Genomic DNA, 25,453 nt, shown 5'->3' with positions numbered 1-25,453 from the left:
GGTTAGCCCTGCCAACCGTGACCTCGCATTGTCGGCCCATGTTCATCTTGGAGTCATTAATAATTCCAAGATCCCTTTCTGCCTCCGTGCTCTCAAGAAGGGAGTTTCCCATCTTATAAGTGTGCTGCTGGTTACTACTGCCCAAGTGCAGCACCCTGCACTTGTCCATATTGAAACGCATCCTGTTCCTGTTAGCCCACCCCTGTAACCTATCCAGATCTTGCCGCAGTCTTTCCCTCCCTTCTAGTGTGCTCACCTCACCCCAAAGTTTGGCATCATCAGCAAATTTAAACAGGTTGCTTTTCACCCCATCATCCAAATCACTGATAAAGAAATTGAGCAGCGCGGGCCCAAGGACCGAGCCCTGGGGGACTCTGCTGCCCACTTCTCCCCAGGTCGACGATGACCTGTCCACCACCACCCTCTGAGTGCGACCCTTGAGCCAATCTGCAATCCGTCTGACTGTGTAGGCATCAATGCCACAGTCGCCCAATTTTTTAATGAGGATGGGGTGGGAGACGGTGTCAAAGGCCTTGCTGAAGTCCAGAAAGACTACATTCACGGCGACATCTGCATCCAATGCTTTTGTGACCTGCATGTGCCCCCCGATGGCTGATACTGATGCTGTCGGCAGGGCTGGTGCCCCCCCTGACAGGGCCACTGTCAGCGCCAGCACCTTCTGTGGGTGCCCCCCAGATTCAGGAGACACCAGTCACTCATGCTCAACTTCGTGATTAAGCAAGAGCTTGCTCTTGCCTTATAAATGGGCCTGTTTCAACCTATGTCCCCAACCACAGACAGAGCTGGACAAATAATAATAACATTTGTCACATAGTATAGTGAGACACTGACTCAGCTATTTTTATGAGTTAAATAAAACACTAGGTGGGAATGAATCAGTGCCATTGCCTGCTGAAGACAAAAGGGCTCACCTCTGAAAGAACTCTGTCCAGTCTAGCTGCTAGCTTTCCAATCTCATACAAAATCTGAGGATTGGTAGGGCACTTTGCCAGAGGTGTGCCAGGTAGGTAGGTCAGCAGTCTCACCATATACTTTTTTGTCAGGGACCCAGTACCTAATAAGCAAAAGAGATACATTGTAAATGCATTCCACCAAAGATTATGGGGTACAAGAGTGAGAAAGGCTTCACAGATTGTGGAAGAAGTCAGATGCAGCTGTTAAAACTGACAAATCACAGTAGAGGGTCACATTAGGAAACTGCCTAGCTCAGCACACATGGTTTGTAAATGAAACTCCTTGATCATACCTTTGTGACTGACATTACACACAAAGAGGTTCATTCATTCAACAGCTAAGTGATTCCTCCCAGAGAGTCAATGGGCCCAAAGAAAACTCAGGTTTAAATCATGATTTTCTGTAGCAAAGTGACAGATCCTAATTGCCCTATGCAAACCATAGCACGGGGACCAGATTCAAATGCAATATTTCCCACCTCCCAACTCATAGGCAACTGGTAGGGGGTGCATGTGCCCCCCTGATGGCTGATACTGATGGTGTTGGCAGGGCTGGTGCCCCCCCCCCAACAGGGCCACCGTCAGCGCCAGCACCTTCTGTGGGTGCCCCCCAGATTCAGGAGACACCAGTCACTCATGCCCAACTTAGTGGTTAAGCAAGAGCTTGCTCTTGCCTTATAAATGGACCTGTTTCAACCTATGTCCCCAACCACAGACAGAGTTGGACAAATAATATGTAATATTACTGATTTAATATTGCTGCTTTTTTATGATTTACCTATGAAAAGAGCAACATTTTATTTAATTCCTAGTTTATTTGCTAAACATTTTTTGTTAATTCCTGCTCTTGTCAGCTGATTTGGGGACAGTTTATTTGATATTTGAGTTGTGCTTGAACACAGAGGTCACATGGCAGGATTCTTCTCCTGGAGTTGATGAAGATAGTTCTCAGGCCCAGATTTTTAGTACTGCACACTACCAATTATGAATTCCCAATTCCTATGCAGCAAATTCCTTCTCTGCAATATTTAAGTTGCTGTTTCACTTATCAGAATAGTTACAGAAAGTGAATGCATAACATGATCAAAATAATTAAATGGAAATTAGAGCTGACATGTGCACAAGTTCTAAGGAATTTATTCTTCATTACTGAACCAGGCCACAATCCAGCTACAGTATTTTAATGTACATATCTGCAACCATGTCACATGTTTCATGCCTCCCCATAAAAGTCTTGCAATAGTGCATAAGAGTTGCCTATGCTGTTGCAAATGCATTTGTGTTGAACCAATTTGTCATGGTTCAACACAACCATGTTGAACTACTACCATTTTTGCACTAAGTAACTCAGTGGCAGCTTGTTGTGGCATGAGCATGATGAAACAATGGAAAGTAGGGTGGTGGTATATGTAAAAGTTCTTGCTGTCTCTCACCTATTGATTCTAGAGACATGATGTTACCATCTTTAGTCAGATGGGGCACAGCTGAAGGAAACCCTTCAGCATTCAGAAATATCATGATCCGCGTCTGCACTTCAATGAGTTCAGGATTCTGGCTGTCTTCAGAGTTGATTATTTTGAGGACATAATCATCGGCACAATCTTCTATTCCTTCCTTCCTTGTAACACGCACATGAAAATTCTGATCATCATAGCTGGGGAGTGCTCTGATCTCTGACACTTTTAATCCAAATACCCTCTCAGTCAATTCAATGGCCTCCTTTTCATGGAGTGCTGGTTTAGTGAGTGTCTGAAGTTGCTTGTTGTCTCCAGAAGACATTGTGTGCTCAGATGAGAAAGAAGAGTGAAAGATCTTGTTGGTATTCTGTCTCTCAATACTGTACAAGTAGCAGTTAGTATGACAAAACATCTAAATATAGCAAAAAGACTTTTCATAGAAGACTTCAAACACTTACTAGCTGGAAAAGAAGCTGTCTAGGATGAGTGAAATTTAAACCATTTGGGATTTCTCATTCTCCCTTTCTTCCCCAGTTCCTTGTTTCTAAGCCCACTATTTCCTTTGTTGCTTTTCCCCCAGTAAATTTAGGATTTTACTAAGAAATAAAACATACAAGAACTAAGCAGCTTATTGGAAGTTAGCTAATAAAGTTCATAAGCATAATATATAAAATAGCACCATGCAACAAAAAGATACCAGGCACACTAGTAACTTACCAATAATTTTCTACAGAAGAGAAGGATTAAGAGCTGACACGATGCTCCTATGTCAAATCCAAAGATAAAATAAGCCTGCAGCAGATATCTATTATTAAAAATAATTATGGGCTTTCTGCCGGCTGTTGTAGTTCAACAGTCCAATGATTATTTAATATTTGAAAATTCCAATCAAGTGTTCAGTTCCCCCAAAGCCCCCCCACCCCTTTCTTTCTAACACTCGACATCATTATCCTTTTGGTTGTTGAAAGTCCATGCTTCTCTGCATGAACTGCAAGCCATGATAATAAACCTTGGACTCTTGAAGCAGCACTAACCTTTGTACTGTCCATGTGGATCAAAGGAAGAATAGAAAAGTGCATGTCTGTCTAAAGGGACCATCTCACAATCACAAAATTATGCTCCCAGGGCTCAGTAACCATCTACTAGAAGCCCAGTCGTGATATGAAATAGCTTGATTTGGGGCCAAGTATTGTTTTAACTGCCACAGTTTTGGACTCCCCAAAGCAGTGTACCTAGGCTCTAGACTCCCTTATATTTGCCCCTGCTATTTATTGCCTAAACTCTTTCTGACTACATCTTTTAAACCGCTTGATTCTTTCAGTTTTCCTGCAGGAAATCCTTTACCATTGGCAGGAAGGAAGGCAGTTTTCACAGCAGCTAAGAGAAAGTTGCTAACACTTGGCTAAGAACACGCACTGTGTTAGGACACTGCTTTCATGAGAGTTACTAGGAAGTAAAACATTAATTTAAAAAAATTTAGCTGCAGAGGCCACCCTGTGTCCTGGAGTAGAAGTAGGACTGCTTCTTACATGAGGTTTTCCAACTCAGCTGCACTGGAGTTTTTCTATATCAAGGCAATTTGCCCTTGTGTGCCTGCACTGGTGTAATTACACCAGTAGAAACCTCTACTCTAAGTACAGTGCCAAGCAGCTTTTCTCCAGGCAACCACTGTGTTAGAAAACAAAAGCTATTGGGGGGGGAGGACTAGAAATGCAGTGGGAATTAGATCACCCAAAGGACATCTTTTTTCTTTTTGGTAACAGAGAGACAAGAGTCTCTAAAACGTTATGTGCTGTTTTCCTGTCGGCTTTTTCTTTCACGGTTCGTTAAATGTGATCCTGGACAAAACGGCACAGATGAAGAGCAGAGAGACAAGCCAATTACAAGGGCGGTGGGTTTTTTAAGCATCTCGGCTGATTCTCCCGTGGCCTGCAGCACGACAAGGCTCTGCCGCTGGGACCGACACTTGATCCCGACTAAGCAGACAGGAAAGCACGTCTGAAACCCGCACCTGCCCCCGCCGCTGACTTTACAAACCACTTCGGAGCCAGGCTGCGCTGCCGGGACGCCCCGCCCGCGGGCCGAATCCGCTCCGCGGCTGAAGGACGCGCCGCGACCCCGCCGCCGCCCCCTGCAGCGCCGGAGCCAGACGAGCTCCCGCCTCGCGCGAGACGCCGCCGTGGGAGCCCCGCCTGGGGGCGGCACCTTCCCCCACCCCTCGCTGCCCGTGAACCAGGATGACAGCGCGGTACCCGAGAGAGAAATGATAAGGCATTTATTAAAATCAATATTAAATGTTGAATCTGATTTATACAGTTGTCCAGTGGGTTTTCAAGATGTAATAGTAATGTGCATTTGCCTTCCTGCGGTAAAGTCATGAATATCATTACAGCATGCGATGAAACCTCCTGGAATAGAGTCACAGAGAGTTGGCAGCTGCAGACTACACAGCTAACTACCCCCGTCTGCCCTGGAGGCCAGGAAATACACACCTTCTTCAGTAACAGGCTAGGTAAAAGGGAGTTGCAAATCTTTGCTATTTCCTTAGCAATCTTTCATCCGCTGGGTACACTCACCACATGGGACATATATTTTATTAATAAACAGCACTTGACAGTAATCCTGAGCGTAGCTGAGACTCAAGTTTCTAAAATCAGTCAGGCAGAACACTCAATATTTTGCTGAGTAACAGTAACCGCAACTAGCTGAAAGGGTGGCAAAATAATCTAGCCATGCTGCTGCAGTGCGATAAGCAAGATTACAGGGAACATTTTCTTTTTCTCATTATGTAAATTAGAATCTCTACAAATAATATATCCTCACTAGATTCAATACAGCATTAGCAAGTACAAAGAAAAGTGACATAATCCAACTTGAAAACTACAGAAGCTATTTCATTAGGTGAAGTCCCTTTCATATTCCAAGAAATTTAATTGCCAGGGCAACCTTGTTTTCAATACAAATGGAACAGACAGGCATATATTCAGCTGACATTTAAGGAAAAAAAAATAAGGAAAGGCATTGCTTAATAGTTAATATCCTACACTAAGTTTAATATTGCAAGCAGGCATTCATTTTGTAAATTTGTAAGCATCACCAAAGTACATTGTTTTCTTTAACTTCCTATTGTCTACTCTGTTTTAGCTAATAAAATTTACAAATTACCAGGTTGAACTTTAGCTAACCTAACTTTAGCATTAAAGAATCATTAAGAACTTAGAATAGGAGTTGGTTAAAGTAATTTAACCAAACAGATCAGTTTGTTTAGTGTCACACAGGTATGGGGGGAGGTGGGAACCCATACATAGCTTTCTATGGAAGGAGGGCAGGGGGAATTACATATGGATGAGCTTTTCACGTATTTACTGGTTCCCTTAGGAACAGTTAAAATCTATGCTAATTCCTTATGAACAAGAACATAATTTAGAAGCCCCAGAGACAGTGCTTTGAAATCTGTAATATCGGAGGAATTTCCTATGTCCGGGATGCCTCCTAAAGCACAAGTGTTCAAATTCAAAGTACACATCTTGTCCAATTAAAGTAACAAAGACTAATCAGATGCATCTCTAGATTTAGGTTTTGTAAAAAGAAAACCTAACCTTTTTCAAGGTGTTTTTCAAGTAACTAACTCTCTCGCCCCAAGAGGCATAATCAGTTATTCACTCCTGCTTTTGAAATGCCCATGAAAAATGTTCTAAAAAGAAGTTTCTGCAATGTTTGCAATCTCAGCACTGCAGCACTGCTAGCTTGTGAGCAACTTAAGCACTGTGTGTGGAGCTTCAGAAAGCCTGGACTCCTTGGAGTTTTTGGGCCAGGGGAATGGTGGTCAGCCTCACCCACAATGGCATGTGAATCAAACCCAGGGGACTCCCCATGGGTTCAGAAATGTAGTAGTGGAGTAGTGGCACCACTCCCCTGCTGCCAAATTTCTGGACCACAGGAAACCCCAGTCTGCACATGGCCCTACACATTAGGTTGCACCAGTGTGGGGGGTCAGGCAGGAATGTGGTCATGAGTGACTGGTGCCACCTTAGTGGGGGGGCACATGCCCCCCCCCCCAGCCCATTTTACCAACCAGAAAGTGGAAGTGGCCGCAGCGCTTCACCCAGGTGCTCCCACTTCCTGGCTAGTGCTAGCAGGGAGGGCACCAAAACGCCCGCCTGCCCCCCCTGCCCATCGCCTAAGTGGGGAGCATGGCCTGTCAGGGGTCACACCAGCGCTCTCAGGGTGCATGTGCACCTCCATGCACCCCCTACGTGTCACCACTGGATGTGGTGTTGCTCTGCAGCTGGATCTGGCACACAGGGCTGGATCACAACAGACCAACCTTGCTGTGAGCAGCCTGCAGACTGGCTCTATACCATTTGCCTGGCTTATGGGGCCAGAAGGTTGAGTACCCCATGGCTAGGGTAAGAAACTACATACAGCTGATATGCTGGAAGGAGGAGACATTTTTCATGGGATGTTTTACCTGGGGCTCCCACAAAAAGTGGAATCAGGATCACATGAAATCAAACACATGGATGTTCTCCCCTTCTATATAATGATTTACATTTTAAAGAAACCTTACTGAGGGTGCAGGAACAAACCATCCCAATGTGCAAGAAGAATAGCAAATGTGGCAAGCAACCAGCTTGGCTTAGCAGAGAACTCTTTGGTGAGCTTAAACACAAAAAGGAAGCTTACAAGTGGAAGTTTGAACAAACTAGGGAGGAGTATAAGAATATTGCTCAGGTGTTTAGAGATGAAGTCAGGAAATTGGAGCTGCAGCTAGCAAGGGATGTGAAGGGTAATAAAAGAAGCATTTCTACAAGTATGTTTGCAACAACAAGGTGGTCAGGGAAAGTGTGTCCCTTACTGAATGGGGGAGGCAACCTAGTGACAGATGATTAGGAAAAGGCTGAAGTGCTCTATGTAGGGTGGTCAGTGGCAATGCACAGGGGTGCACATGCATCTCGAGAGCACTGGTGCACCCCCGACAGGCCATGTTCCTTGCTTAGGCAACGGACGGGGGGGCAGGCAGGAGCACCGGTGCCCCCTCTGTGAGCATTGGCTGGGGAGTGGGAGGGCCATTACCGCTTCCTGGCTGACACGTTCAGCCGTGAGGGACCCCCAATCAGTGAGACTGGCCAGTTGCCCTGAGGGTGGCCATCATAAAGGGCAGTCTGCTTGTCCTCTGTTGATAAAAAACTGGACATCTTTATGTCCTCTATTTTTCTCTTGAAGAGAGGCATATCAATAGAGGCGGCCAGATGCTGAGTCGTGCAGGGGAGGGGGAGGTGGGGACGGTGTGCAGGCAGGCAGGGAGGGGAAGCTCACCAGGCTGGAGTGTGGCAGCAGTAGCTGCCGCATGCAAAACTTCCCCACCGTGCAGAGGGGTGCCGCTGCCCTCGCCCCACCCCAGCCCTGCTCCTGGGAGGCAGCTCCCCGCATGTACCCCCTAAAACCGGTCCACAAACCCCCAGCTGACAACCCCTGATCTACAGAATGTGGCACGTTGAGTCAGAGAAAGCTAAAGCGGATGGGTTTGGGACCAACCTCTCAAGAGAAAAAGGCATTTTAAATGCACTATTGCAATTTCTTCAGGGGGAAAAATGATGCATACATGAAATGTGATACAGTTTTCTTTATTAAAAATAATTTACAGCATCAGTAACATTTTATGCTCATTTGCCAACAACTGAACTGCCTCTTAATATCTCTATACAATACATAACATACTAAATTTAAAACATACTGTTTTGTTGGCTTTAAACAGCGGACACTGATTTGTAGTTGCTTAAATAGGATTAATATACATGTTGCTGTATATGTCCTTATACTTACGTGTAAAATTTATAAACAATCAACACTATCCCAAAGTTCTGGGGAAAAACATTTAGAAAAATTTGAATAAGATTCTTTCCCAAATCAAATCAGAGAGAATTTCAAGTTAAATACGCCTACCACAGCAAGTGACTTTAATTGCCCTCCTATGCTTTAAAATACAGAAGATTAGTCCCCAATCCTCCAAATGGCCTGTATCTTGCCCTTTCTGCAAGACAGATGTCACTGCGTAGGCCTTTCCCATTTCAAACTAGTGAGATCCCAGTAGTGTGATCAAAGTTAAATGCGTCTCCTGTGTTGCTGTGTTACTGAGGGAGGGGTTGTATGATGCCTATGAGCATACCTGTATTTGGGGTGGAGGGGAACACTCAGAAATAGTCAAACTGGTTCTTTTTGTAGCAAATTCCTAACCTGCGAAAAGCAAAACACTTGGGTACATTGTGTTGTTTCTCTAAGCATCACCATGCTTCAGAGTCATGAACATGGACAGCCAGATTCAAAGCCAACTAAGGTCAATGAAAAGATCCCCACCAACTTCCGTAGGCTTTGGATCAGACGTAAGGTAACAGCAATGGCAAGTTTCTAAATTCTAAAAAAATGAAGCTGTGTTCAAGTATTCTTTCACTGATTTTAAGGCATAAGAACAGCAGAATTAAAAGTAATAACTACAAGAGTGAAATCAGCATGCCCCTTATCAGAGCCAAGTGGTTTTAATATTGAAATAAAACATCCGTGGGTTGGTAAGTGCTGTCCCTTCAAGCTGTACTTAATCTCACAATACTGATTTACTTTGTATGTGGCTTGGACCACTTCTCTGATTACTTCTGAAGCAACAAGTGTTTTATTGCAAGAGAGGGTGGGAGGATGTGCTCCACTCAAGCAATGGCAGTTATACTAGAGAGATGGTTAAACTAAGTTCTTTGGTGCCAAGTATCAGGATTTCCATTTACAGTAAGTCTGCATGAGGCAGCATGACTGATTAGCATGAAGAAATCCCATTTGCTTCCCAATAACCACACGCGCGCATGCGCGCGTGCACACTCTCTCTCTCTCTCTCTCCAATAGAGAGCACACTGCTCAGCTAGAAAGAGTGAGATTAAGACAGGCCTGTTTTTATACAATAGACAAGATGCGTTTCTCAGAAAGACAGCCAGGACAGAAAACATCTTTGAACACTTTGAACTCAGCAGCTGTACCATTGAGGAGATTTTATATTAAATCAATGCTTTTCAAACACTATCCAGAAGCAGTTGTTGGACTAGCACTTGAATAGCTTTTACCTCTGCTAAAAAAGAAAGCAAGCACAGTGGGTGAAGTGCACAGATTACACAGGATGTTGAGTTTTACAGAAAGGCTCTTCTTTTTTATGATGCATGATGATGCAAAAAAACACTTAAATGCCAAAAAACAGTGGTACAGAATGAAGCAATCAAGGCATTCAAATTCCTGCTTGAAAGCTATATTCTGAACTCCCAATGTGATGAAAATCAATCATTAAAATTCTATAACGTTTGCACCATTTTTCAGGACTCTGTTAAAAGTATAAAATTTTAAAAGATTTTTTGCATTACAATTTCCATTTCAAAACTCTGAAGGTTATTTTATGCCTTTTTATGCAAAATATCGCAAGAGTCTATTGCCTGAGTATGAGTTCATAGTTTGTTTTAAAAATGCAACCTCTCATCTGTGCAATGAAGCTGCAGAAGATCTCTTAAAGCAGGGGTGGGCAAAATGCGGCCCGGGGGCTGGATGCGGCCCACCAGGCCATTCTATCTGGCCCACGGGGCCCCTAAAAAATTTAGAAAATTAACATTAATCTGCCCTGAGCTGCCTGTCATGCAGCCCTCAGTGGCTTGCCAAAACTTAGTAAGCGACCTTCTGCCCAAAATAATTGCCCGCCCCCATCTTAAAGAGTTTGATATCACGGACACAGTTAATAATAGAAATCCTGGAAAGTACAAATAAATAATTTACAGGGCACGTGAGTGGACTAGCTAATATTTAAATGGCCACCTTAATTCTCTCTCAAATGGAATGAAAAACTCATAACCAGGTAGTTACAAACCAAATTTTAGACTTGAAGTTTTAAGTTATAAGAACAAAGATATCTGAAACTATTAAGGATTTTGTAATAACTTGGATAAATTAAAAAGCAGTCTTTTTATATTTTCTTCAAGTGTAAATACAGAACATGTTCCTGTGTTGAGACCATATATCTCCAGTTGTAAAATAATGGAAAATAGGGTTATCATGAAAGTGCTGATATGACCAAGACTATAGCAGTTCAAATGGCAATGTTGTAACAGCCAGTTTTGGTAAGCACAGTTCTGGCATTTGTTTAGAAGAACAAAATTTTAAGGACACATCAAAAGGCAGTATGGCTCCTTCAGCCAAGTAATGTTTTACAATGTAATTTAAGCTGAAGCATATAGCAACTGTAGGCCATACTTTAAGCAAACAGAAGAAAACCTAAAAGGCCAGTAAATTTTAAGGGGTTCTCACAACTCAGCTCTTCAGTTAATTTTGTGGGGGAGTATTTTGGTTAATGACACTGCAAACAGCAAACACATAATAGCCAGTATTATAGAAAGAGAACCACTAAACTGCTTCAGAGGTGGCCAAACTGCCCAGCTGATATAGTAACTTGCCAAAAAAGCTGGAGAGCTGCATCTAGTTTGCATTAAAGAATTTATTGCAGCTATTCCAATTTTCCAATACAGATATGTGGCCCATGGAGATTTCTCATCTCCAGGATACAATATTACATGTTACTCCAAGCAGTGTTATATCTGCACATAGCTAGTGCCTGCCATCTCCAGAATGAAGGCAAAGGAAGCCATGGTATAGGCAACAAGACTCTGTGGGACTCCCACAGACCCTTTAAGTCAACCCACAATTTAAATAATAACATTCAAACCTGGAAATCTGTTTCAGAGCTGGATTCTTAGCTTCCACAATACCAAAAACCCAGTTTAAACCAACAGACAGCAGTATACAGATTTACCGGTGCAGAACTAAAAGGAAAACACCTACAGAAAGTCTTCTTGCATAATAATGTTCAGCACAATTCAGTTTCAGATTTCACATAGTTTATTTACAAAATGGTCTGATAAAACATTCCCTCGCCCCATACTTACAGCTCTCTGCCACAACACACGTATGTCGATTTTAGCAATGTTTAATAGCACCATTCGTATATTATTTAAAATCAGGAAGGATCTGGTTGCAGTTACAATGATTCACAATCTTTTAACATCCATGGACGAAGTAACTTTGAGCACACTAGGACTGTTTGCAGTTCCACGGTATGGATTCCTGGGGTCACACAAGGCATTTTCAGAATAACCAGTTATGCAAGGTATCCATATAGTCAGTATCTACTACAAGAATCTTCGAGCCACGTAGTTTAGAATTCCACCATGTTTGTATAATGTTATTTCCACATCATTCTCAAACAAGGCAATCACGCTGAATGCTTTTCCAGTGTTTGTCTTAAAAAAAATTAAAAAAGCCAACCTGTTAGTTTATCAACTTGTTTTCAATTTTTTTAAAGTTACTCCAAAGAAACTTTAACCACAAACCACACAGCTGACAAATGGAGATCCAACACCAAATATACCGACCATTCTAATATTCATATTGCTGAGGCTGAATTAAGGTTAGCCTTAATTCAGCATTAGGGTGCTGCATTGAAAGGGGGAGTAATTAATGCAGAGCATCACTACTGAGCCTGATGTGTAGGTAATAAGCACTGCCAGAGACTACTGCCTCCACCTGCCTCTTCCTGTTGACACACATTTGTATGAGAGGACTGTCATTCAGCTCCTCGCTAGCAGTTTCTTTGTTCAGGGAAGAATTTGGAACAACCCAAATAGAGGGACAAGTAAAAAGCAGGGATATATTCTGGTGACCTTAAGCAGAAAGCAAAAGCATGTACACTTAAAGCACATCAACATTTTACATTGCAATTCTAACTATTAATGCACCTGAAGTAGATAAGTTCAAACAAGTGCTAGAGATACCTTAACATCCAAAGTCATTCCTGGAAACAGCTCTTGAGGAAATGATATAGAAAACTGTTCTTTGCCAGTGAGGCCCAAAACACTGGCATTTTCCCCAGAAAGGAACTGAAGTGGAGCTATGCCAATTCCAATCAAGTGACCTTTATGCATCTTCTCATAGCTTTCTGCTATCACAGCTTTAACACCCTGTAACATGTTAAGAAAGCCCACGTTTGTTTCTAATTTCATGAATATGGTCTCAATAAAGTGAAGGGTAATGCATGCTACTATTACAATAAGCACCAAATATTGTTCTGATCAGTGATGCTCAGACATGCCTCTCTCTAAAGCCAGTGGAAGTCAGATTCACTGGAAAAGAAGGGACCTGACTTGTTTGGTCCTGCAGAGGTAACAAACGTGCTACAGTACCAAGAATAAGTTGATTCTACAAGCAAATGAATGAATAGACACAAGAATCAAACTGTACAGTAGCAGCAAAGATATATTTGGACACTTCCTTTTCAGAACATCACTTTAATCTAAATTTAAGAAAAAAAGTGTAATTAGCACAGAGAACCCCAACATGCTGGAGCTGCTTATGATATAAAGAACGCATAACAATAACTGGCTGGCTCAGAGTTTCTAAGTGGTGTGCTTGGAGTCCCCACTGACAGCAGATACAGCACACATGGACTGGAGCTAGACAAACACTGGGGATGTATCCCCATTAAATTCAGGATAAGGGATTCTTCATTTCTGGGTCAATCCTGGTAAGTGATATTTAAATTTCAAATATCAATCCTAATAACCAACTAATTTCGTCTATGCACATTCTAGTGGAGATGAACTACACATTACAGATCTTAAAAGTACAATATAAATTGCCAATATTTAAAACTTAACAGACTGCCTTTAAGTGAGTCAGTGCCTTAAACTAAAGGACATTTGAAAATAATATTAGCAGAACAGTACCAGTAAAAAAGGCCCTTTTGCAACCCAATCTCTTGAGCTACCCAAACCATACTTCTTCCCTGCCAAAATAATCACAGGAATGCCTTCCTTTTGGTACAACTCTGCTGCTTCAAACACATCTAGCTGCAAAAAGAAAAAGAAGAGAGAAAATAAAAACATTCGAGTAAGGTTCCACTTTTATTTTTAAACAGCTGTGGATTAGTCATTTGAAAAAATATATCCTCACCGTTTGTCCTGATGGAAAATGAATTGTTTTGGGGGCTGGTTTTCCTATGAATTTGTTTAAAAGCTTGATATTTGCAAAGGTACCTCTGGTCATCACAGCATCGTTACCTCTTCGAGCTCCATAAGAATTGAATTCACGAGGTGTGAGGCTACAAGTAAAGAGTAGCGCATATTCAGCAGAAACACCTAGCAATACTGATGGAAAACATCATATTTATTTATTTTACAAGAGTGTTAAGTGGTATGAAACTTAGCTAACTAACATTACAACCACCACTCCAACCTCACTTAAGTGGCTTTTGGGTGACAAAATCTAGAGGTTTAATCTTGTAATGAATGCAACTAAGCACTCTATAACAAAAATTAGAACTTGCAAATATTGTCAGATCCCTCAGTCTTGCATGTCAGATAGCAGAGCTGGTTGCCATCTTCTTGCTTCTTCACAGTACCATTAACTTAGACCAATGGAGATAGTTGTGAGCAAAGAGCACAAACTAGAGGCCATTCATTTTAATACCATTTTTGCTGGTATAGTGTAGCAGCTATGTAAAAACAAAACCAAATGGACAGTCTGATTCTGTGAGGTGCTGACTGCTTTCAATGGAGGCTGCAGGCATTTTACATCTCACCAATGATGCCAAAACAAGTCAACATAAAACCTTCACCCAAGTTCAATTTTTCCCACTGTATTTTATACCCATCAAGCAAAATTAGAACATTTTTTTTAATGTAACAATCAATGAAGAAGAAACATCATCAGCAAAATGGCAGTGCCATCTGCTTTGTAAATAAATTTGTCTAAGTTTTGGCATACTATTTGGCTGCGGACTTCATTCCATTACAAAGGCCTATCCCATTAAAACAGTGTTTTATGGTATAGGTCAAACATTCACTGCAATCCAAAGACAAAAAAAAGATTTAAAAGGGCATCGCATTGCTGATCGTCAGCTACTCTCAACCAGTACCACACATTACACTCTAACCAAGACATGTACTATTCACTTCTAATAATGAATGGCCTTTACTAGAGGCGCACCGATACATCGGTCCGTATCGGATCAGCACTCAAAAAAGGAAAACTGACATAATCAGCAATCAGCCTTTTTTGGCTGATGTGTCTGATAAGGTCGCCAACAAATGCAGCATGCATGTGCGCAGCAACAGCATGCGTAGTCAGGAGTGCAGCCCAGCAGCATAGAGAGCAGCATCCGGCTAGTAAGTCTGTGGGGGGAAGGGGGTGTAGATCGAGGCCCCTGTTGTGAGGGAGAGAGTGGGGCTGGGGCAGGCGCTGCATGGTAGGGCTGTGCAAAGCTTTGGCTGCCAATTCAATTCGGTGGAGATTCGGCTGCCGAATCTCCAAATTGAATTAGGAGACCCATTAATCTCTCCAAATTGAATTGGAGGCTTCCAATTCGATTCTGAGAGATTCAGAAAGATTTGATAATTTGGACATAGACACAGCTTTGTGTGTTTTTTTCTACATGCCTCAAGGCATCAGGCGGCTTGTGAATGCTTAGATGGAGGGTCCCACAGCATGCTCAGCAGCAGACCCGGAAATGGACTAGAAGCACTTCCAGTCCACTTCCAGGTCTGCCACAGAGTGCATGAGGAACCCCCCCCTCGGCAACTGGTGCCTCCTGGGTCTGCCAAAGTCCTCTTGTGGCAGCTCCCTGAGGTGGGGGGGCGTGAGGTGGACCCAGAACTGGACCAGAAATACTTCCAGGTCCACTTCCAGGTCTGCCGCTGAGCACGCGGGGGGCCCCCTCTGTGCTCTTGTGGGACACTCCATCTGCACCACCATCTCAGCATTCACGAGCCGCACCTCGTACCAAGGTACATAGAAAAATCATTTAAAGCTGTCTATAGCCAAATCGCTGATTCTCTGAATCAGAATCGAATCTTCAGATTCAGCTGAATCAAAATCAGGACAGTGATCCAAATCATCAAATCAAATCACTATCCCCTGAACTGAACACGGCCCACTTTTGCACACTGCTACTGCACACCTAGCGCAAGGCGTGGGGCAGAGCCAGTGGTTTGTCCAGGGGGTTGAGGAGGGATGGGGTGCAAGATGGAGCTGCAGCTTGTCCGGCGGGTGAAGGGGGGGGTAGCTCCCACCAATACACACACCTGTGGGGGAAGCATGGGGGCACGTGACACCTGATCTGTGGGCAGCGTGAAGACGGGCTGCCTGCTGTGCTTGGGGCTGGCGCCAGCTTCTTCCACATGGTTGTGCTTGGGTTGGATGGGGCAGGGCAGGCGGTGGTAGTGCTGGGAGAAGGTTTATGGGGGCTAAGGTGAATTCTGGGGTGACCATAGCCCCCTTCCAAACCCTCTTTCAGTACCACCGCTGCCTGCCCCACCCGACCCAAGGGCAGCTGCCGAGGCTGGCACCAGCTCTGAGAATGCAGCAGCAGCCTGCCCTTGCCCTGCACGCAGATCTGGAGGGGGAGCACATGCTCCCCATGCCTCCCCTGGGGGTGCATGCAGCAGCACGAGCCACCTTATGCCTACGCCTCTCTCCCACCCTCCCAGACAATCCACCAACTGTCCCATACCCTGCCCCAGCTGTGCAGCACCTGCCCCTGCCACAGCTCCATCCCCACTCCCTCCTCCATTGCAGGGGCCTCGATCTGTGCCCCCAAACGACCATTCCCCCCAACAGACTTACCAGCCAAACGCTGCTCTCCAAGCTGCCAGGGTGCAGATTGGCAGTCAGACTGGTATCAGCTGATACGGCTGGTCAACAGTCAGCCATCAGTATTGGCCAAAAAAATTTTATTGGTGCACCGTGGGCTTTTACAGAGAAAAGCCACTTTCGACACTAAGTTTGGTAAATGAAACCCCCCACTGATACAGAAAATGTGAAACTTATTTGTTCAGCTTAATAAATGTTAAAACACATACCCTTTATTTGTCAGATATTTAGCAGCAGCACTACTCCTTGCAATGCTTCCCGCAGGTGATATGTGATCTGTAGTTACAGAATCTCCCAAATATAGCAAGACATGGGCTTTTTCAATCTGTTGTATTGAAACTGGTTCTTTGGCCTATTGGAATAAAATTGAAGACATTTTCCCCCACAATCCTTAGCTCAACACATTTAAACACATTCATCCATCACAAAAGAATTGTCAAACCATGGGCTCCAGTCAGTCCTGGAGATGATCACCACTTGGAGATCGTTAGAAATGCTTAATGATAAACAAGTGGATTTAGATAAGCACAACCAACCTTTTGCTGAAATACAGCTTTCCTTTTATGTTAGTATTCAAAAGATCAAAAGCTTGGGTAGAACTACTGTACTTACAAACTTATCAAAAAATGAAGGACATCTGATATAAGTAGACTTCAAATCCCATGGAAACAAAACTGACTCTGGTGCTTCCAGAAGGTTCCATCGCTTATCTCCTTTCTATAAACAGAACCATATTAACCAATATAGTAAAGAAATTGTAAAAAGATGATCATAAATCAGCTCTTATAGCACAAACCGTTATGGGTTTTTTTCTGTATTATAATATGGGGGATAACACCTTAAAAGTAGATGATTCAAGAATCTCAATCTAAGAGAACAATGATGCCCATATATTTATTACCTGGTATTTGTAACCTCCATAACAGTGACTAACAAGTGGTGTTTCAGCCAGAAGATATTATACAACTATAATTAAAATACTTTAGAAAACTATTTAAAATTGACAGGCTTCTTACCTTGATTTTTTCATTTAATTCTTTAAACATGGATGATATCACATACTCTTCTTCTACATGCTGAAGTTCTTCTCGAGTGGGCCAAATATCACGCAAGTAGATATTTTTGCCATTAGGGTCAACACCTATGTAAAAGATTTGGAGATTGGTATAACTAAGCAAATCCAAGTGATCTACTTCCAGGCTTTATTTAAAGATGCCACCAAAGAACCAGCCAACTGAACAGTTTATTTCTTCAAAACATGTTATTCTCTTTTCAGAAGTATAAAAATATATACTCTGTGCATACTCAGATGCTAGTTAAACAAAAGTGACTTCTTGAAAAACCGAGACGATTACATACATTTTTAACGTCTCTCATAGGATAAACTGTTTTTGTAAGACAGAAGAGATGACATGGTCCAAGACAGACCATCTCTTCAATAAAGGAAAAAAATTGCTGCCATTCAAAAGGTAGACATTTTAAACAGATTTTAAATGAAAGCAAGCCTGGCACTTCTGAAATATGAGATATAAAAAGGTTACCTAAAGGCTCAGTCTGGAAATCAATATTAACGGTGCCAGCTATTGCATAAGCAACTACTAATGGTGGAGAAGCAAGGTAGTTGGCACGGACACAATCGCAGAGACGGCCTTCAAAGTTTTTGGATCCAGACAAAACTCCACAAGCAATTAGGTCACCCTGAAAGGTAGAAACAACCATATTTCTATGTCCTCCCCCAAAACTTAAGGTGAATTAACAAGTTTATTAGTTTTGTTGCTCTTAAAGCTGCCTTTAGGTTTTTTTTCTTTTAAGTACATATGGTAGCATACTTAAGGCACTTTGCTCTCTCCTACCAACATTTTCATTCTTCCCCCTCTTCAATTCTATTCTTGGCTCCTTCCCACGAAGCCAGTTTGACCAATTCTCCCCTTTCCTACATCCTACGTTTTGTATCCAACCTTTCCTAGGTTAAGATGCTCAGAATCATGACTCCCCTGAATGATACAAACAACTTTAAGGATGGAACAGCTTTCAGCACGGAGATGACTAAAGGGATCCAACAAATAAGCTCTCTAAAGCCTGCTGTCTTCCATCACATGTGTAACAAGTTACACTGTGTCTATATCCTGATACACATACATGTGCTTAAACCTGCTACTGCACATACAGTAAGGGGGTATTAACTAGGGCTGTGCAAAGCTTTGGCTGCTGATTCAATTTGGCGGAGATTCGGGTCAATTTGGTGGCCGAATCTGAATCAAATCAGGAGACCCTTTAATCTCTTTGAATCTAATTGGAACCCTCTGAATTGATTCGAAGAGATTCAATAATTCAGACAGTCACAGGTTTAAATGTTTTTTCCACATACCTCAAGGTACCAGGTGGCTGGTGAATGCTGAGATGGTGGAACGGATGGAGCGTCCCACAGGAACACGGGGTGTGGTACCTAGTGTGCTCAGCAGCAGACCCAGAAGTGGACCAGAAGCACTTCCAGTCCAGTTCCAGGTCCACCAGGAAGCATGCAGGGGGGTGCCCCTGCACTCTCCTGGCTCGGCGACTGTGCTTCCTGGGTCCGGGTGGGGGGCATCTGGAGTGCCCCTGCGGCCGATCACTAAGCCGGGAAGGGTACAGGGGGGGCCCCCTGAGTGTCTTCCGGGAGACCCAGAAATGGAAGTACTTCCAGTCCACTTCCGGGTTTGCTGCCAAGCATGTGGGGACCCCCCCGTGCTCCCATGGGACGCTCCATCTGCCCCACCATTGCAGTGTTCACAAGCTGCGCCTGGTACTTCAAGGTATGTAGAAAAAACATTTAAAGCTGTGTCTACAGCTGAATCGATGATTCTCTGAATGGGGGACAGTGATCCGAATCAACAACTCAAACCATTGTCCCCGATTCAGGCCGAAGCCAAATCAAATACAGCCCGTTTCGCAAACCCCTAGTATTAACCACCAGAGAAATTTTGTATCACTTCAATGCTGACCCTTGCTTTACTAGTAATAGCAAACAAAGAGAAAAGTCAGGTTCATATATGGAAATTTCATGCAAAATAAGAATATACATATTTCACCCTATGACTGGAATTAGTGTAAAGTTGTATTTCCTATTTTTTTTAATTTCACACAGCAACATTAATTCTTTTCTGTACAAAAAAAACACACTTCAAAATGCACTGCAAAATTCCAGCCAAAGATACGCATATGGACTGCCAGACAATCAAATATCCAGGAAACATACAAATCTGCTGTATCATACAAGTACCATAAGAGACTTTCAGCTATACCTGCTTTATCGCATTTCGAATAGCTTCTGGCAAAGGGGCTGTGTTCCCAACACATGTTGAACATCCATACCCAACAACCTCAAATCTGTATGAAAAAATTGGATTAAGTAGCACATTATAGTGAAGCAGGCATTAACAGTCATATTTAGGCACTTTCTAGTATGTATACTAAAAAGGGAATGTAAGTGGCACCACATTACCTTTATTTTGTCCCAATGAAATATAAAAATTGCCAATCACTGAAGTGTCTCCTAATGTATTACCATTACTTAGTGAAATGTAAACAGGGTAAATATTCCTTGAGCCAAGCACAGCTAGGGTTGGTTTGTTTTTGTTTTTTTTTTTTTTAATAACATTCTAAAATTCTAAGTTAATATTGCAAAAGGCAAATCTAATCAGTTTTGCTACTCAATCAAAGCATGCAAGGTAGGGCTGTGCAAAGCTTTGGTCGCTGATTCGATTCGGAGGAGATTCAGCCCGCTTCAGCAGCTGAATCTCCAAATCCAAATTGAATCAGGAGACCCATTAATCTCTCCAAATCAAATCTGAAGCCTCTGAATCAATTCGGAAAGCTTCAATGATTCTGCCATAGACGCAGCTTTATATGTTTCTTCAACATACTTCAAGGTATGAGGCACGGCTTGTGAATGCTGAGATGGTGGGGCAAATGAAGCATTGGGAGGGGGGCCCTGCACACTCAGCGGTAGATCTGGAAGTGGACCAGAAGTAGTTCTGATCCACTTCTGGGTCTGCTGCAGAGCACACAGAGGACCCCCTCCCCCACCTCAGCAACTGATGCCTCCTACGTCTAGGGAGGCACCTGGGGTCCCCCCACGGCTGACTGCCAAGCCAGAGGGCTACTGGGGGGAGGGGGTTCCTGATACCAAGCACACAGGGGGCCCCCCCGCACTCCTGTGGGACGCTTCATCTGCCCCACTACCTCAGCATTCATGAGCTGCGCCTGGTACCTCGAGGTAAGTAGAAAAAAAACAAATAAAGCTGTGAATCAGAATCAAATCTTCAGATTTGGATTCAGCCGAATCAAAAAAAAAATCGGGACAATGATCTGAATCAGCAAACTGAATTGCTGTCCCCTGAATCAAGCTGAATCCAAATCAGAATTGAATATGACCCGCTTCACACACCCCTACTAAGGCACTTGGAGAAACAAGCCAAGGTATGGAGCCTGTCCTGAGTAATTTACAATCCAGTTCCTATCTCCTCACGTATAGAGAAGTTTGATAACAGGGCTCCACTCAAGCACAGGTGACCACCTGAACTTTGTACATCGCGTGACCAAGGGAGCCAAGATCATGATCCATCACTTCATTAGATACTTGAATTTAAGTAAATAAGTCATCCCACTGTCAATGAGATTATTTGTCTTTAAAGTTAAGCATCAAACTGAACAGAGTTCATTTTTATGGACTACATTTCTTTTCCATTTTTACATCAATATGAACAAAGGAGAAGGTGAAAATTACCCAAGTTTGCTAAGATATGGCAATACTCCACTTGAACTTAGGTAATGTGTAACCATTCCACTGCCTGGAGATAAACTTGTTCTTATATAAGGTTTAACCATGAGGTGGGCTTCAACAGCCTTTTTGGCCAATAGACCTAATGAAAAACAAACACACACACAATCAAATTAGAACTTTTGCAAAATTAGAGGAGCAACTGTCTAATTCTCAGCTAAAAGTTTGGAACTCTAGGACTTTCCTGAAGTGAACACTTGCAGGTTCAAGCCATTAGTCATGAAAACCATATAAACACCAGAAAACAGTAATAACACAAAGTTGGTTATCACCACTTACAACATACCTGCAGCAAGCATGACAGATGGATTGCAGTTATTTGTACAACTGATTACTGCAGCAATGACAATACATCCATGAGACAGTTTGTATTCATTTCCTTCATACTGAACAAGCACAACATCATTTTGTTTCTCAGCTGCGATCTGAAATCCTTTGAGGCCAGACTAGATGACAAAAATAGATAACAAGTCAAGTATAGGTAGGTCAACACTATAGAGTTAAACAAAAGTATCTCAACAGAGCATATTTATCTGAATTACCATTTAAGAATCATATGATCAGCAAGAGTGGAACTATATTTATCACATTAATAGACTGAAAACAGATTTTTTTTTTTTTTTTTTAGAACAATGCCTTCAAAAACAGATGCAAGGACTCAACCCTTTCACAGATAATTATGCACTCACATCTTTCTTAATAATTGCTGCTTATTACTTTGCATGCGTCTCAAAAGTAGGACCAAACTCCTAGACGAGTCCTCCTCGTTTGAGGTTGAGCATCTTATTTAAACAGCACACAGTAGAAGCAGCAAGTACATATCTTACAAGACTTGAAATGTATCACAAGGCAAGTTTCAAACTATTTCATGTCATCTGTAACTGATCCATTAAAAGCAACAACTTGGGCAGCATACATAAGTATTCCATTTACCATATCTAATCGCATACAATTAATAAGCACTATTTTTAAAACCATCTGAAATGTAACAAAAAGTGGGAGTCAATCTCAACAGAAAGCTGTTTTACCAGAAATCTTGACAGAAATCTGGAGAATTCAGATAAATGGGACGTGGGTCCCTCCTAAAATCCTCAGGACTTCCAGACATTTTCCCCACCTCAGTCCCCTACAATGAAATATCTGCGTCACTTTTTTTCTCCCAAGTACAACAAGGCCTCCACCACTGACTGCTTGCACTGCAGCCCTTTTGTTAGTTTAATCAGACAGTTTAAAATTCTCTATTACAGACAGCCAGATGAAAGCATTTACCTTCCCACAAGAACTGAAGTTTCAATTCAAATAATGAGACTGATTTGGAAGAATTTTAAACTTATTCTTAAGCATTCGCATTCTACAGCAATTTTACCCCAATTTTGTTTTCAGTTAGAACATTTCAAAAATCTGCATAAGAACCAACCAGAAATGAAAAGTTACTTGAATAAACTGTAAATATTTGGGATACCTTACTGCTCAGTTTTTAACTTCTCTGTCCAGCAGACTCTTATGTCCATAATGCAAATTAAGACATTCTGGAAATTTCTAGAGGTGCACCGATAGATTTTAGGGGCTGATACTGATGGCCTATATTTAAGGAGGCATATTGGTCAATATCTGATACAGCTGCCATCAGGTGGTAAATCCAGTGTGGTGGAAGGGTGGGGGGGACAGGACAGGACAGGGCGTGTGGAGTGGGGGCAGCTCCTGCCACTGCTTGCACCCCAGGAGGGCAGAGGGAAGGGGGCATATGCCCCCAGATCTGTGCTGGGCAGGCAGCAGTTGTGGTGTGGAGCTGGTGCTGCGCAGGGCTTTTCTTGCTGTGGGCTGGGCTCAGAAGGAGCTCTGGCAGCACTGGGAGGAGGCTGCAACCACTCCAAATTTCGCCACAGCTCCGCTTCCAGCCCTGCGCCACTGCCCAGCACAGCCCCAGCTGAACACCCCACCTCCACCCATGCACCAGGAAAAGCTGAGGCGGCGTAGGGCTGGGAATGGAGCTGCAGCAAAGTTTGGGGTGGCTGCAGCCCCCTCCCAGTGCCACCGGAGCTTGCTCCAAGCCCAGCCACTGGCAAGGAAAGCCCCGTGCAGCCCCAGCTCCAGCTCCACCCCACAGCCTGCCCTAGGCAGATCTGGGGGCACCCCCTGGGATGCAAGCAGCAATCGGAGCTGCCCCCATCGCAGGGGCCTTGCTCTGCCCCCCACACCCTTTCCATCCTCCCTCCCCTTCCGACTTACCAGCTGGAGGCAGCTCTCCACACTGCCAGCTCTGTTCCATGCTGTGCTGCAGCTGCGCGCAGCACGGGCATTTATTGGTCAAATTATGGGCCCCATTGGGCTGACATCAGATACAGACAATTTTCTTCATACTGGACTGATCTGGAATAATGTATCAGTGCACCTCTAGAAATTTCCAAAGATTTTTTTACTGTTTAAGACTAGTTATAGTCCTGTAATCTCTCACATGCAAAACTAAAGAGGCAACTGGCAGAGAGACCATGAATGTGATCTTGTAAAATAAATCCTGATATTGAGTAGTGTCATTATATACAGTGTTCAGTGTGAATGCCAAGATTTACAAAACATTTCACCCCAAGTACTAAAAGCAACTTTCATAAAGTAATATAAATCATACATACCTTTTCATTTAAGCAGGCTTGGAAATCACTTTTCATATCTGTAACAGCCACTCTATCTTGTGACCTCTTTGGGCCACTGACACATGGAATTATAGAGCTTAGATTTACTTGAATTGTCTAGAGAGGAAAAAAAAAGATGCATTAGGAATCATTGTTATATTTAGAAAGACAAATTTAAGCATAATTTTTAGTAACTGCACCCATTTTCTTAGAAATCTAAGAGTTAAGTTTTTCATAAAAATAGGAGCCTTACCAGAAGAGAGAAAAAAGACGAAGTGCAACCACAAAGTAATTACCAAATGATGAACTTTGACACTACCAAACTCCTGCTCATCCTAACATGTGACCTACCTACTTATCCGAAAGAGTGAAATGTAAAGAGATTCTGCCTTTGCTAATTCATATACTGTATAAATATGCATTTTACAAAATATTTACCTACCCAAGGCTACAAATTAGGCTATTCAGGCATAAATGTCTGTTAAAAGCTACCAACCATTATAACAGAATAAAAATTATGAATAAGTGATACTGCTAATAAGGACCGTAATATTGCAAAAATAAAAGTCATTCTGAAAATACCTGGGAATACTCTGGTTCTCCTGATGAAATCTGCTCATTTCTAAACAACTTCACAGCTTTAAGATATGCTTCCATAGACGCAAGCCCAGCGTTGCCAAAACCTTAGGAAAACATTTCCAGACATGAAAACAGTAGGAAAACAGTACAATGGATTTATAACTAGTGTAATGAATTGCCAGCACCGTAACAAATTTACGCCGAGTATGCACCATGTCACAGATTCCAGGAACAAGAAATCTTGAAATGCATGACATTTCTGACTTTGCACTTTGATTGATGTGCCAAACAACAGTCTTCTTGCCATGAATCTGCACTAGGCACATCCATGCCTTGGTTCTACTGGTAGTTTGACAAACTCTCAAAATCTAAAAAGACAACTCTAAAGTAAAATACAGCAATCCTTACAATGTGGACTAAAAACACCACACAAACTAAACGCTTACTCATAAAGAATATGAACTATCACTTTATAATTAAGAATCTCTTTTCATTTTAATTTGATTACTGAAATCTAAGATGAACCTCAGATTACTTGAGACAGAAAACATGTCATACAGCTGATTTTACTTTTTATTACAAGACAGCCTGTGTGGAGGGTCATCAGAAAAAAAAGTCCCCGTAACACTTAGACAAGTAGTGAAATCACATATTTTAATTGCATAAAAAATGAAAATGAAAAAAAAATTTAAATCAGTGGCCAACACCCAAAAAGCCGCGCAAAGTAGGCCTGTGCAAAGCGGCCTTGCATTTTCTTTGGATTCAGCCAATTCAGGGGACAGCGATTCAATTTGGTGATCTGAGTCACTGTCCTGAATCAATTCAGCCGAATCACGCAGGCCCATCCCCCACCCACTCTCCCAGCCCCAACCGCCCAAGTTCCCGACACTTTGGAAAAAAAAATCCTGACTTACCGGGTGCTTGCTGGGTGGGGGAGCAATCCCCACTGCCCTGCACTGTGTGAGGAGCTCTGCCACGAGCACCTGACCCCCTCCCGCTGTCCCAGCACTCCCACCGCCATAGGTGCCCCACCCACCCCAGCTGCGACCCTTTAAGGAAAAATAAAACAAAAAAAAACCCTGCACTCACTGGTTCCTGCCCAGGAGTGGGGGGAGGGGGGCAGCACAGGGGGCAATCCCAGCTGCTCCTCACTGCCCTGCACTGTATGGGGGGCTCTGCAAGAGCCCTCCAAATCCACAAGGCCACTGCAGGAGCTGGTTAGTGGGATTTGTTTTTTTGTTTTTTTTTGGTTTTTTTTGGGGGGGGGGGGGA

At 42.9% G+C, this 25,453-nt stretch overlaps 2 protein-coding genes across 3 annotated transcripts in view; both read right to left on the bottom strand.

Annotated features, from left to right (window-relative positions):
* HYKK (hydroxylysine kinase) overlaps positions 1-4,521 on the bottom strand; it is a 15,579-nt gene extending 11,058 nt beyond the window's left edge. The window contains exons 1-3 of one of the 2 annotated variants that reach the window (XM_019504405.1): positions 4,443-4,521; positions 2,408-3,027; positions 933-1,075 (exon numbers count right to left, since the gene is read on the bottom strand). In XM_019504405.1, coding sequence (XP_019359950.1) covers positions 933-1,075; positions 2,408-2,843 — 579 coding nt within the window. In that variant the 5' untranslated portion in view covers positions 2,844-3,027; positions 4,443-4,521. The other variant, XM_019504406.1, reaches the window with a different exon arrangement.
* Positions 4,522-11,329: 6,808 nt separating this feature from the next.
* IREB2 (iron responsive element binding protein 2) overlaps positions 11,330-25,453 on the bottom strand; it is a 40,202-nt gene continuing 26,078 nt past the window's right edge. Inside the window, exons 10-22 of the mRNA XM_019504404.1 lie at positions 24,185-24,285; positions 23,603-23,719; positions 21,259-21,418; positions 20,919-21,054; positions 19,435-19,519; positions 17,695-17,851; positions 17,170-17,294; positions 16,766-16,870; positions 16,363-16,505; positions 13,457-13,604; positions 13,231-13,353; positions 12,280-12,465; positions 11,330-11,748 (exon numbers count right to left, since the gene is read on the bottom strand). Coding sequence (XP_019359949.1) covers positions 11,638-11,748; positions 12,280-12,465; positions 13,231-13,353; positions 13,457-13,604; positions 16,363-16,505; positions 16,766-16,870; positions 17,170-17,294; positions 17,695-17,851; positions 19,435-19,519; positions 20,919-21,054; positions 21,259-21,418; positions 23,603-23,719; positions 24,185-24,285 — 1,697 coding nt within the window. The 3' untranslated portion in view covers positions 11,330-11,637. The remainder of the gene's footprint in view (positions 11,749-12,279; positions 12,466-13,230; positions 13,354-13,456; positions 13,605-16,362; positions 16,506-16,765; positions 16,871-17,169; positions 17,295-17,694; positions 17,852-19,434; positions 19,520-20,918; positions 21,055-21,258; positions 21,419-23,602; positions 23,720-24,184; positions 24,286-25,453) is intronic.

Source organism: Gavialis gangeticus, unplaced genomic scaffold, assembly GCF_001723915.1.
Source record: "Gavialis gangeticus isolate Ggan-Ray unplaced genomic scaffold, GavGan_comp1, whole genome shotgun sequence".
Classification (NCBI taxonomy): Eukaryota; Metazoa; Chordata; order Crocodylia; family Gavialidae; genus Gavialis; species Gavialis gangeticus.
This window is presented reverse-complemented; position numbering and strand designations above follow the sequence as displayed.